Consider the following 14,583-nt stretch of genomic DNA (forward strand, 5'->3'; position numbering starts at 1 on the left):
TTAAAATCATTTTAAAGAAGGAATTTTCGGTTTTGGGTAAAAAATGCCAAAGAAACATGGATTTGAAGTCAAATCTTTGTAAATGTATACAAAGAATGCAATTTCTATGTTAGTTTAACATATTCCCTTTGATTCATACCAAAAATCAAAGATTTAAGCAAAAGAATCAAGTTTTTTTCAAAAAACTTACCTTTCCATTCAAGAACAGCTTTTGATTTCAAATGTGGGTTGTTAGATGCACCAAATGATGTGATTTCACCAGCTTTAGGGTCGCTTTTGGCAAAGGATTGAAAGCCCTCAACAAATCTTACCCAAAAACCAAGTTTAAATGTGTTTTTTGAAGGGTTTCTCAAAGCTGGAAAGAGGTTTTTTCCGCCAGCCTGCTCAAAGTTCGACTTTCTGGTTTTTAGAAATGAAATGGACATGTGGGTTTTAAGTAACGATACGTATCGAGACGTATCGAGTCGTCTCGATATGTATCGTTATGTATCGGTCGATACATATCGATACATATAGAGACAACTCGATACGTCTCAATATGTATCGTTTTTTAAATATAATAAAATAACATTTTTAAAAACTCTCGGCTGCATCGATACGTATCGATCGGATTGTATCGTATCAGTACGTCTCGGTCGATACGTCTTGATACAGGCGAGACATTTGCATTTTTTTTAAAAAAAGATACGTCTTGGCCTATATCGTATCGACCACGACCGATACTGAGACGATACGATACGGTCCGAGACTTAAATCCTTGGGTTAGGATACACTAAGATAGCAATCTTACAAATAACAGGATGGGGCTGTGATGGAGGTCGAGTGGGTAGCTATTAAGGGGATGGTCTGCTGAAAGTTTGAACAAAATTGGATGAAGGTACTGAAATTAGGGTTCAGAAGGTGACACCAATCTACTGATCTCAGGTATAATGGTACTCTAAAACAGTAGATAATTAGAGGGTGAAACCAGAATCGATTAAGGTTTAAAGGAATGAAATGTGTTAACTGGGGGGGGGGCAGAATGGGAATAAGGGAGACTTCTTCAAATCATACCACAGGAATTAGGTCAAAATTGAATCGATCTCCTTTGTAGGGATGATGAAGGTATGGTAAAATCTTAGGCCAATCGAGTGGCTAGTTTGCTTAAGCTAGAATAACACCTAGTATGTGATCTTCTCGAAGGGGATTGGTTCTAGTAGCAAAAATTGAAGATCTTACTTAATTGTTAATGGCTATGACTGAAAATAGAAACAAGAACAATGGAACCAGCAGCAGTAGATGAACAAGATCACAAGAACGATCCACCCGGGCTTCCCACCGCAAGGTGTCAGTTGGATCAAACACCAACTCCTTCAACCTTGATAAAACACAAGACCAATCTTCAATGGAGAAGACAAGTCGTAGAGTAGCAGTTTCAAATTCTGAATTAATGTGTGAGTTATGAGCCCCGCACACGCATGGTTTAATTTATAGGAAATTCATCAACTTAGAGTTAGCCTAGGACAGTCCCTAGTCAACTTCATAACATAGCACAACCACTACATGCGTGAGTGGTGGACACAATTCTATTGCTTAAAACTTAAGATAAAAAGTCACTAAAATTGAACAACTTGGACCAGAATTGGACCTGGTTCAATTAGTCGAAAACAAAGACAAAACATGGAATAAAAAACTAAGTATAGAAAGCAATAAATTAGCAACAAGTTAGGCCACAACTTGCCCTCACTTGTCCTTCTTCCTACAGATGTAGATCTTCAGATATACATCACAAGGGAATTTAACTGCGGCAGAGTACATGGAGCAGTTTGACTTCCTCTCTTCTCATACTGGCATTAGAGAGAACGACATACAGGTATTATCTCGATTCAGACTAGGATTGAGAGCTGACATAAATAGAGCTCTTGGTGTTACAGATGTGTCGAATGTTCAAGATTGCTTTGAGAAAGCCATTCGTGTAAAGGAGTTATTGGCACCTACAGGTAGAAGATTTGGGTTTCAAGCTGGGGAAAACAAGAAAATTCTTATAACACCTAAGCCTACAGCCGGCCCTTCACAAACCACAGCTCCTACATGGTTTGACAATAAGGGTAAGGCACCTATGATCAGTAACGATAAGGTGCAGTGCTATCACTGTTAGGAGATTGGACACTATGTCAAATATTGTCTAAATCGTCGGAAAATAAATGTTGTTGACTTCTTGTTGAAAAGGAGGATATTCTTGATGATGATGATCCTGAATTATACTCATATCCATTGCAAGATGGGGATTTTGATGCTGATGAGTATGATGAGGTTGACGAGAATGAAGATGCAACCTATGGTATTCATGGGGTTACTCGTATTTTGGTGGCTGAAACCGAAGAGGAGGATTGGCGATGTAACTGCATCTTCTACAGCCGTATGCATTCAGATGATTACACTATACAGGTGATAATTGACAATGGCAGCTATGTCAATGTTACCTCGGAGGCTTTTGGGAAGAAGGCAAAGTTGAAGACTGAGAAGCATCCACAACCATACAAAGTCTCACTGCTGAATGGTAACACTTCAGAGGTAAATCGGAGTTGTTCTGTACCTTTATAGTTTCATCATTATTCAGAGGATGTGTGGTGTGATATAATCCCTATGAAGCTCACTGATGTCCTACTTGGGAGACCATGGATGTATGATAATGATGTTATGGTCAGGGGTAGGAAGAACCAATGTGTATTCACATATAAGGGACAGCATACCATCTTTAATCCTGTTAATGTACCAGCTGAAATGCACAAGCAACGGTCCTTGAAGATTAACCAGAAGAGTACTGACTCTGAGAAGAAGCTTTTAGCCATTCCACAGGAGGAGTTCATTCACACCTGTCACGATACTGGCATGATATTAGCTCTTGTTACTAGAGAAGTCACTCCTCAACCGGAAGTCAAGCTCGCACAGCCTATCAAGGAGCTACTTTCCAATATTTCTAATCTAGTACCAGATGAAATACATCCTATGCGAGACATTCAGCATGCTATTGATTTGGTACCCGGTTCAGTGCTTCCGAATCTCCCACCTTACCATTTCAGTCATATATAGAGCATACTTCAGGTTGATGAGCAACTACAAAATGGGTTTATCGAGGAGAGCTTAAGTCTGTGTGTCATACCAGCATTGCTTACTCCGAAGAAGGATGGTTCATGGTGTATGTGTATGGACAGCAGGGCTATCAACAAGATAACAGTCAAGTATAGGTACCCCACACCACGGCTTGATGACATGTTAGACATGCTATCCGGATCTAAGGTTTTCTCCAAATAGGACCTGAGGAGTGACTATCATCAGATTTGTATACGGACAAGAGACGAATGGAAGACCGCCTTCAAAACCAAGGATGGGAAGTTTGAGTGGAAATCATGCCTTTCAGCCAGACGAATGCACCCACCACTTTCATGTGAATTATAACACAGGTACTTTGTCCTTTTATTGGTCAATTTTTGGTTGTGTACATTGACGATATCTTGATCTACAGCAAGCATCCAGATGACCTTGTTGATCATCTCCAAGTCTTGAGAATGCTCCGCACAAAGAAGTTATATATCAATCTCAAGAAATGTTCTTTCATGCTGCCCAAGGTTATATTCCTTGGCTCTATTGTCTCATCGAAGGGTGTTGAAGCTGATCAGAAGAAGATCAAGAGCATCACTGACTGGCCAACCCCGAAGACAATCATTGAGGTCTGCAGCTTCCATTGCCTAGCCTCATTTTTCAAGAGATTCATTCGGAACTTTAGTGCAGTCATGGCACCCATCATCGAATGTATGAAGCAAAGTAAGGGCAAGTTTAAATGGACAGCCGCAGCGACAAAGCCTTTCATCTTATCAAGAAGAAGATGACAGAGGCTCCGGTACTATGCCTACCAGATTTTGACCATATATTAAAGGTTGCTACAGATGCTTCACACATTGGTCTAGGAGGTGTACTAATGCAAGGTGGGCACCCTATCACTTTCTATAGCGAAAACCGAAGCTATTCGACATATGATCTTGAGCTCTATGCCATCGTCCAAGTGTTAAGCCACTGGAGACATTAACCTATAGGTAAAGAGTTCATTCTCTACACTGATCTTAAGGCACTCAAGCACCTCCATTCTCAAAAGTAGATTACTAATAGGCATGCCAAGTAGGTAGCTTACCTACAAGAGTTTGTGTTCGCAATGAAGTACAAGGCTGGAAAGGAGAATACAGTGGTTGATGCATTGAGCTAAAAATGCTAACTCTTAATACTTTTTCAGCACATGCACTTAGCATTTTTCAGATACGTGATGACTACATATCTGACAAAGATTTCAGTGTATCATATGAGGGGTTACAGCGATGCGGATAGCACCATAAGTACTCAGTTCATGATGGATATTTGTTCTTGGGGACGTGGTTATGCATTCCAAACTCTTCCCTACGGCATCACAGGCGGAAGTTACACAGAGGAGGTTTTGGAGGTCATTTCGGCAGGGATAAGACTATTATACAAGTTACAAACTGGTAATATTGGCTACATACTGCAAAGGATGCTGATCGAGTAATCAAGAGATGCCGAGTTTGCCAGCCTGCTAAGGGAACGAAGCAGGATACATGTCTATACTCACCACTATCAGTCCCTCACGCACCCTGGTTAGATACAAGTATGGACTTCGTGCTTGGCCTGCCTCCTAAGTCCTACCAGAGAACGATTCGATTTCATCATGGTTGTAGTAGATCGTTTCTCTAAGATGGCTCACTTTCTGCCCATATCAAAAGACCTTTGATGCATCTCATATTGCAAATTATTCTTCAAGGAGATAGTGCAACTACATGGGCTGCCAAATACCATTGAGTTACTTCTGGAAGACATTGTGCCTAAAAACTAATACAAAGCTACAGTTTTCAACTACATTTCATCCACATACTGATGGGCAGAGATAGTGCACAAAAGTAATGGAGACCAGTCACAAGTGATAACCAATCCACAAGAGGATCGCAACTTCAGGTCCAGCAACAATAAATACTTCGATCGGTTCTCAGATTTGCAGGAAATTTCAGAAAAATAACATAAAAACAAGAAATTGAAGAAGGGAAGAAGATAGGGTAGTCTCTCTCTAACTTAGGTCTCTCACCCACGGCCACTCACCGTATTTTGGTCTCTTACCAATGGCATCTCACCATACACTCTCCCACAAAGCACAACACAATGCTATGTTTTTTATCACAATCTCATTAATTCAAATTTGTGTACAAGGCTATAGCCCCTTACAAACTTACATAGAAGACTCAAAAACATACTCAAACACTAAAAAGGGAAAGCATAATCCAACGCTTAACTAATAATGAAACTGGCTCAAAACATGACTCTAACTGAACTAATGAAGTAAATCCCGTTTTCCTACTTTCTACCCCTATTTTAGGCCCATTAAAGTGGCCCATTACAAAGAGAACCTATGAAATAAAAGGCCCAACACCTACATAACCCAACCCAAGGCTTATTTCCAATAAAATAAGCCCCTTATCTGCATCAAGAAGTTTGGGAATTTGTTGAGGTGCTTAGTCAGAGATTATGAGAAGACACGGTCATCTATCCTCGGCATTGCTGAGTTTGCTTACAATAGTTCAGTGAACAGGACAACAAGCCGTATTTCCTTCTGAGATATTACTTGGAATTCAGTCAAGGCGACCTATTGATCTTGTTCCACTTCCACCCCATGCTCAAATCAGTCTTGAAGTTGATGAATTCTTGCACTACATCACAGAGGTACATGCTAATGTTCGACGACATATCGCTCTAAGCAATGATGTTTACAAGGCTACAACCGATCGTCACCAACGTTATGAGGAGTTTAAATCGGGAGACATGGTGATGGTTCGTATCAATCCCGAGTGGTTCCAACCTAGTGTCAACACGAAGCTCTACCCAAAGAAGATGGATCCCTACAAAGTGTTGAAGCGTATCAGACCATCACTCAAATGATGGTGATACGGAACAGATGCTGAGACTGCCCCAACTCAAGCCACCAATTGATGACACTATTGAGGAGGTTTTGGATGACACCTATAAAACCACTCGCAATGGCACCAGATACCATGCATTTCTTGTCAACTGGAAAGGTCATCCATGACATGACAATACTTGGATTCATGTTGATGACTTCAATAAGCTCGATCTCGATTTTATCAACGTTACATGTCCTTCACCCATTCGTCGGCGACAAATGTTTTCAAGCCAGGGAGAGCTGATGTAGATCTGGAAATCTACTCCTGTTGGAAGAAATCCAAGGGAGGAGGCCACGGTTTGGCCTAATGTGTTGCTGTTTTTATTGCTTTAATACTTAGTTTATTTTTCATGTCTTTTGTTTTGGTTTAGTTTAATTGAACCTGGTTCAATTGTTGGTTCAATTTAATTGTTTTAATTTGAAGTTTTTAAGTAAGCAACTAGTTAATTGGGTCCACATCACTTAAGTCGATGTTGACTACGTGAACGGATTTGCAATTAAGTCGGCTAAGGGGGGATTTCCCACTCCAACTCAAACTTTGTTTTTGACTTTATAAATAAGACCTTGCTTGGGGAGCTCCATTCACCCACGATTAAAATTTCTGAAGTTTGCTGCTGCAACTTGTCTTCAATAGTGAAGATTCCTTGTGTGTGATCAAGGTGAAGGGATTGGTGTCTGAACCGATCAACACCTTGCAGTGTGAAGCCTGGTGGATCTATCTTGTGTTCTCGCTCTCCTACTACTGCTGGTTACTAGTTCTTATTCAAATTTTCTGATCATAGCCATTAACAAGTGTGTGGTCTTAATTTTCTGCCACTAGAACCCTGGTTTCAAGATATTCATATACAAGAATCTTTTTTAGAATAAGCAAACCAGTCCTTGGATTGGGCTGATATTTTGATCAAAGGTTGAGAACCCTAAACAGAGAACTTGATCCAAATTTCACCCCTTTCTGACCAGCTGATTGGCTGCTGGAGTGAAATCTCTGTTTTACTCCTAACCTTGTTAAACCCTGTATTTTCAGATTTGAATATGTTCTTATTTGCTGAACCTATTAAGCTGTTGTTTATAGGTTATGTTCATGTCTGAAACCTGCACTTCACCGTCAACCTCTGAACCCTAAATGCAGTAGTTAAATTACTATTTTAACCTTAATTCTATTGCTACTAGGAATTACACTTAAGTACTTAACTCCGAATCTAACCACCCAATTGGATTGAAACTTTCAGCAATCATTCCCTCCCCTCCATATCCCCTACACTCGACCTCACTTCCAGTCCCATTCATCCATTTAATTTTGTGTTATCTTAAATCACCCTAACCTGAACCTTTCCTTTGATTAAAGATCTTGTTTTGGCGTCTGATTTGAACACTCAAACCAGTACTACATTAGCAAGGCACGAGGCCCAAATGAAGTCCCAATATTAGTGTGGAAGTGCTTAGGACTTTGTGGTTTATCTTGGCTAACCAAGCTGTTTAATAAGATTATGAGCACAAGGAAAATGCCAGATGAATGGAGAAGCATTGTTGTTCCAATGTACAAAAATAAAGGTTATATTCATAGCAGCAATAATTCTAGAGGCATAAAACTAATTAGTCATACTACGAGGAGAGGGCTATTAGCAGCCATCCAAGACAAGAAACAACTATCACGGAGAACCAATTTGGCTTCATGCCAAGAAGATCAACGACAGAAGCTATTTACTATCTTCGGAGACCCATGGAAAAATTTAGAGATTGCAAGACAAATCTTCATATGATCTTTATTGACCTAGAAAAATCTCATGACAGAGTCCCTAGAGAGTTAATTTGGCAAGTACTAGAGAAGAGAAGTGTTTCAAGTAAATGTGTGGAAATAATTAAAGATATGTATGATGGTGTGGTGACTAGGGCATAGTTGTCAAGGCGTCGCCTAGGAGCCGCCTTGGCGTCCAAGCAGAAATACATGTAGTGAGCGAGCCTATGCTTAACAAGACTCATGAATGGCAACCGACTTGACCATCTAGCCGTCGCCAAGACGGTTAAAGCGATGCCTTGGTACGCCATGAGGGCAAGTTGGACGCCAATATGGAGTGTATTTGTTTTTTTATTTTTTTCATGCAATTATATTTTATTCTTTTTGTTTAATTGTTATTGGTTGGTGTATATTTATCTCATGTATGCTGCTACATGTGATAAATAACCTTTACAACTAAAAATCTAAAATCCCTAAAAGTTAAAACGTAAAAGGCTAGAAGCCTAAAACTTCTTCTCTCAGAAATTAAAACCCTAGACTCCTCTTAGCAAAAGGTTGTACGACCTTCCTCCTACCTTTCCGGCTCCGGCAACAGCAACTCGACTCAGGCGAAGGCGAAGCTTCCTCCTACCTCTCGAGTCCTCTGCGCAAAAGGCAAAGCTTCCTCCTCCTCCTACCTTTACAGCAAGGTAAGTCTTCTACTCCCTATGCTTCTTCTTCTCTGTAGTCTGTACTCTGTAACGGTAACTTCTTCTGATCTTCTCTTCTTTTTTTTTTTGCTTGGTTACTTCTATAGTTCTATGCTTCTTCTTCTCTGTAGTCTGTAACGGTAACTTCTTCTATCTTTTTTTTTGCTCGGCAACTTCTATAGTTCTACTTCTATGCTTCTTCTTCTCTGTAGAGTGTAGTCTGTAACGGTAACTTCTTCTCTGTTTTTTTTTTTGCTTGGTAACTTCTATCTATGCTTCTTCTCTGTAGTCTGTAACAGTAACTCTCTTTTTTTTTTTTTTTTTTTTTTGCTTGGTAACTTCTACGCTTCTTCTGCTTCTTCTTCTCTGTAGCCTGTAATGCCTACTGCTGCTGCTTCTTCTTTTTTTAAGTCTGTAACTTCTATGCTTCTTTTGCTACTTCTTCTATGCTTCTTCTGCTTCTTCTACTCAGCTGCTTTTTTCTTTTTTGGCTTGGTAACTTGGTCAACTGCTGCCTGCTTCTTCTCTGTAATGCACTAACTCCTGCTGCTTCTTCTCTGTTTTTTTTGGTTAACTGCTGCTTCTTCTTCTTCTCTGTGGTACTAACACCTGCTGTTGCTGCTTCTTCTCTGTTCTTTTTTTTATTGGTTAACTGCTGCTTCTTCTTCTTCTCTGTAGTACTAAGTACTAACACCTGCTGCTGCTGCTGCTTCTTCTCTGTTTTGATGTTTTTTTTGTAATGGTGAATACCTGAATCGCTAAACTAGATATTAGAATATTAGAGACAGATTACCTTCCCTGTTTCATTTTGATGACTTGAGGTGGCTTAAATTTAATTTTTAAAGATATAAGATATGATACTATGATGCATCATGCCATCATGCATTGAGTGTTTAGGGGGGGGGAAACTAACACTAGACCGCCTTTAACGCTTAGGTGCCGCTTAGGCGGCCGCTTTACCGCTTAAGCGCTTAGACAGGCCTCCACCGCCATGCCGCCGTGACAACTATGGACTAGTGTAAGAACTGTGGGGGGTCAAGGTAGTGAATTCCAAATTACAATTGGGTTACATCAAGGATCCGCTTTAAGCCCTTATTTGTGTGCGCTTATCATGAATGATTTAACCAAGGACATTCAAGATGAGATAAGGTTCCAAACCGACCCCATTTAGGTAGGATAAGGCTGAGTTGTTGTTGTATTTCAAGATGAGATTCCTTGGTGTTTGCTTTTTCCTGATGATATTGTTTTGGTGGATGAGACAAAAGCAAAGATTAACGCCAAGTTGGAGTTATGGAGGGAATCAAAAGGTTTTCAGATAAGTAGAACGAAAATGAAGCATATGCTGTGCAACTTTAGATACGCTAGGACGGATAATGAAGTAGTGAAAATTGATGAAAGGGAGATTCCGCAAAGTGATTATTTTAGGTATCTGGGCTCAATCATAAATAAAGGTGATATAGAGAATGATATTTCACAGAGAATTAAAATAGGTGATCAATGTATTCCTTTACAACTTAAAAGAAAAATTTTATATGACAGTCATACGACCAGCTATGCTGTATGGTGCGAAATGTTGGGTAGTTAAGAAGCATCATATAGATAAAGTCACTGTAGCGGAGATGAGGATGTTGAGATGGATGAGTTGCAAAACTAGAAAGGATAAAGTAAGGAATGATCATGTTAGAGCTGATTTGGGAGTAGCTCCGATAGATGCTAAACTATGAGAAAGTCATTTGAGGTGGACTGGCCATGTTCAACGGAGGCCTTTGGATGCTTCAGTACGGAGGATTGATTTGATTCAGATTGAAGGAACAAAAAGAGTCAGAGGCAGACCAAGAATGACTCTAGGAGAAGTGGTGAGGAAAGGCATACATAGAGGCCTTGTATCAAGTATGACCTCAAATAGAGCTGATTGGAGAGCAAAGAACCAAGGATCCATGTAGCCAACCCCATTTAGTTGGAATAAGGCTGAGTTGTTGAGTCTCATATCAATAGCATATATTGATCTACTATTTGGGTGTTTTGAATCTGAAACCTGGTCGTCAAAAAGATCAGTTGACTGCTCAAACTTGAGTTCTCCTACTCCAACTAGGAATTCACCATTCCACCAAATCTGACCATTGGATCAGGCTGAAACTTTCAGTAGCTATTCTAGGCCATTAGAAGAGAACTAGACCTGCATTATCTGGCCATCTAAGTAGTTAATTTTGTTTTATGCAATTTTTCTTAAATACGGAAATTTGGTCTTTATTTTCGATCCTATTTTGGTTGGTACTGGTTATACATATCAGAACCGCATTACACATACTAGAATGCCAAACTTAAACAACATACCTGAGACAATATAAAATTGCTAAGGTATTCAATTAGAATAACCACATCACACTGCCCTACAGATCAAGTAGAAGCAAAAGAAGAAGGATGGTAATACCCAACCAGGAAAAGTGAGTGAACCTGGGAAGGCACAGAAAGAAATCAATTGAAAGCTAGTAATCGCTCCAAGTGAATTTTGAACTTCAAACATTTCAGGAGCAAAGAGGAGCCTTAGTGTCCTGGAAAATCCTAAAGGGTCACTACAAATGAGGATGAAACAGGCTATTCAGTGTTTCGCTTGAACAAAACAATCAAACACAATAATGAGTATCAGACACAGAAGCAAGGACAGAAAATCAAGTACATTGACCATGATGCCTAACCACTTGATCTGGACATAATTATTGGCTTATGAAAGTTATGACACTGCCAAATGAATGAAGATAGGCTAGCTCAAAGGTCTTTCAAACAACACAACTGCAAGGAAAAACTTAGTAACCTCAATATTCATACCACTAAGGGCATGCGTGCAGCATGCAACTAGGCTGTAGATAAGTAATAAGTTGGGACTACAACTAATTTGCACCCTTGACCATATGAGTTGGCACAGGCCTAATATGCCTCTCTTTCACAAGATAAACATTCCCATTCGCATAGTACCCTGGGAACATCTAGAGGGACTCTATATATTCGGTTCCAAAGTCTTTTCAAGTATGCCCTGTTTATTGGTCTCTGCAACTTGAATTCTTGAATTCGAAGCCAAAAGGCAATCAGATGGGAGACTAGGAGTTGCACCTGTCATAGCCAACTTGAGAGATCAGAACCATGATATTTCTCAGATTGAGATTTCCTCAACATTAATCAGGAGGCTTACAATGCCATAAAATCCTTGAACAGCCAAGGTTTGTCCACTTCACAAATGGCAGCTTAATTCCATTGGAATTCTATAGTTGGTACTTTTTCCTTTTCTGTCCCCAAGTTAATGTTGAACGATAAGACCAATAGACCATGCATGCAAGGAATGACCTTCGGTTATACAAATCTTATTTATGCAATGTGCTCCTTCTCTGCCACATTTATTATTCCAAAAGCCTCATGCAACTGATAGACCACATTAACCCGTTTTTAGTTTTTAACAGTAGCCTCAAAGCTAATTAGTTGAGTTGGTACCAACCAAAGGCTATGCAATAAAAGAACTAGAGACTCTAGAACAACTGCCCAAGTTGAACACTCGAGGTCCTCAAGGACCATTCATATTATTCTTCCTTGTATGAAGAAATTTTCAAGGATATCAATGCCAATGAGTGGTTTAGAAACCTACACTATACTAACAAAATGACCAATGTTAGATGTTGTTTTTCTTAACATAAGTCCGAGACCAAAATTTGACAGTAACCAGTTGATATCATTTCCACCTAAATGAGGTTGCATTCCTAAAGTCTAAGAATTTCCAATAACGAAAACAGACCAAAAAGAATGAAACTAAACTTCAGTTCTTTCAAATTAAATCTTACTTCTTCGATGCTTGTGCTGTGATCAGTGGACAGCTGCAACGCAGTCAATCTCATTCTTTCAGCATGAGCCTCGTTTGCCAACCTACCCACCTGATAACCACCACCACCACCACTGGACTCTTCCACAATACCCTCCGTCTCTGCCCCATCATTCCCTCCCCTTTGACTACTACTACTATCAATCGCATGTGGCTGATACTGGGCCACAATTGCACGACTATCACCCACATTCATCACATACACATCCTCATCTCTCATCAATACAACCAACAAACATGAACCCATTAAAGCCAACTCCGGGTATCGATCAAGAACCTTATCTGTCATCTCCAAGTATGCAGACTCAGTGACCTCAAGAGCTTTTGATATAGCCCTCAAAACAGATTCATGATCAATGGGGCCGACCGTACGTTTCCTGAAACTCCTGCAAGTTCTCTCATCTGCTCTATTCTCAACCTCAATCTTCTCTTTCTCTTCCAAATCGTATCTCCAAGGGAACAACTCTCTGCTCTGACCACCTTCCCTGCTGCTCTTGGAGAAACCATATCTCAGCTTCGACAACAACAGTGACCTTCTTCTCCTGCCTGTACCGGCATTACTAACCCGTAGGGCATCATCAACGGAGAACGCAAATCGGTTCGATCCAGAAAGGTCAAGCCCATCATCGGCGCTATCTTCTGCAAGAAACTCCCAAAGAGGTTTCCTCACAGCTCCGCTCTTCTGCTCCTGCTGAAACGTCACTCGCTTCACCGACACCTGCGGATCGTTCACCCCCAGCGACGACGGTTGCTGTTCCGGTACCGGTTCAGTCAGTGAAATACCAACTTTGCCCTCGTCTTCTTGATCGTGTTGTTCTTGCCGAGCTGTAACTATCGAGCGATCCTGGTCGTCATCATTCTTCCAAAACAATCCATGGAGCTCAGTAAAGACAGCACGATAGAGATTACCCATCAAGAATTCCGGCGCATCTGGGCCATTGAAGCCATCATAGATTCCGACGAAGAGCCACCCGTGTTCTTCAGACACCACCACGTGAACCCGATCCTCCCCGGCCTTCCCATGGGCCCACTGTACACTATCATTCTTCCCCTCCAACTCACCATCACCACCACCGTAAGCAGCTGTCGTCGCTGCCGCAGCCGATTGTGCCTCTTTCCGTCCGACGAAATTCAGAACGGGTACGACCCAGGGTCTCTTCTTGTCCGAAAAGTTCCGGTAGAAAGCCTTCCGGATATCCGAAATACCCTTCTTTCTCCTCCTTTTTACGTAAAGGCCACCAAGCGGAGCTGAAAAGTGAACCCCGCCGCCGTCGGAGGCGGAGTTCACATCGAGCGGACCGGAAAGCGCACCTCGCTCAATCGGACCGGACATGAAAAACCCCCTGTCGATCGGACCGGAAGCGTCACCACCACCGCGAGGAACTGGCTGAAGAGGAAGAGCAGTGAATGAAGATGTACTCTCAAAGCCATTGACGACGGTGCTGGACCTTGAAGCAGAACCAGCAGAAAAGTCAGTGGCATCTTCATAAATATGATCGTGTTGGAGAACAGTTCTAGGAGCGGAGGTGTTGGCACTGACGGAAGCGCCGGAGATGGACTTGAACAAGGTGGTCTTAGGGTCGTGAGAAGGAGAGAGGCGGAGAGAGGAAGAAGGTGAGAGACGGTCTGAGTGTGAAGGTGAGAGGAAACGAGCAGAGGAAGGAACGTAGCAGAAACTATGGCCTAGGGTTTCGTCGAGGGGCTCTGTGAATAACAAATCCGCTTGGTGGGTTTGGTCGACCGGATTGAGACACGGGAAGAGACACGAAAAACCGCCTCCCATCACATTTGATTCCGTTCCTGGTTTTTCCCCTCCGTGGCGTTATAAGCGGAGAGATCGGAAAAGCTCTGTTTCCCGGCAACTATTCCTATTCCTACTACTAAGTACTACCTACGACAAATTATTAGAAAAAAAATACAAACAGAAAAAGAGAGAGAGAGAGTGTGTAGTAGTTTTGGTTTGGTTTGATTTTATATCTCCTCGTGTTTTTTTATTTTATTTTAATGGCGGATTTTGTTAAATGTCACCGACTGTAGTGATGGTTGTACTTGTTGCTGGATAGAGAATGTCCATCGTGTTGACCAATGGGTAATTGGTTGTTTGAAATTGATGGAGAGAATTGTCAGTTTGTGTAAATTAAGAAATGGCGCCAAAAATATGAGGTGGAGGGTTAAAATGGTAAAGTAAAATCCATCGAGATTCTGAAGAGAGAGGGTGAGAAAGAAACAGATTCAGATGCCGAGGTCAGAAAGGGAAAAGGGATTTGTTTATGTTCCAGGCTTTGACTGCTTGTGCCAC

At 41.1% G+C, this 14,583-nt stretch overlaps 1 protein-coding gene across 1 annotated transcript in view; it reads right to left on the bottom strand.

The window, feature by feature from the left end:
• The window catches only part of LOC122664620 (protein phosphatase 2C 29-like), a 44,820-nt gene extending 30,658 nt beyond the window's left edge, over positions 1-14,162 (bottom strand). The window contains exon 1 of the mRNA XM_043860520.1: positions 12,247-14,162. Within this exon, the coding sequence (XP_043716455.1) occupies positions 12,247-14,067 (1,821 nt within the window). The 5' untranslated portion in view covers positions 14,068-14,162. The remainder of the gene's footprint in view (positions 1-12,246) is intronic.
• Between the last annotated feature and the right edge of the window lie 421 nt (positions 14,163-14,583).

The sequence above is a fragment of the Telopea speciosissima genome, chromosome 6 (assembly GCF_018873765.1).
Source record: "Telopea speciosissima isolate NSW1024214 ecotype Mountain lineage chromosome 6, Tspe_v1, whole genome shotgun sequence".
NCBI lineage: Eukaryota > Viridiplantae > Streptophyta > Magnoliopsida > Proteales > Proteaceae > Telopea > Telopea speciosissima.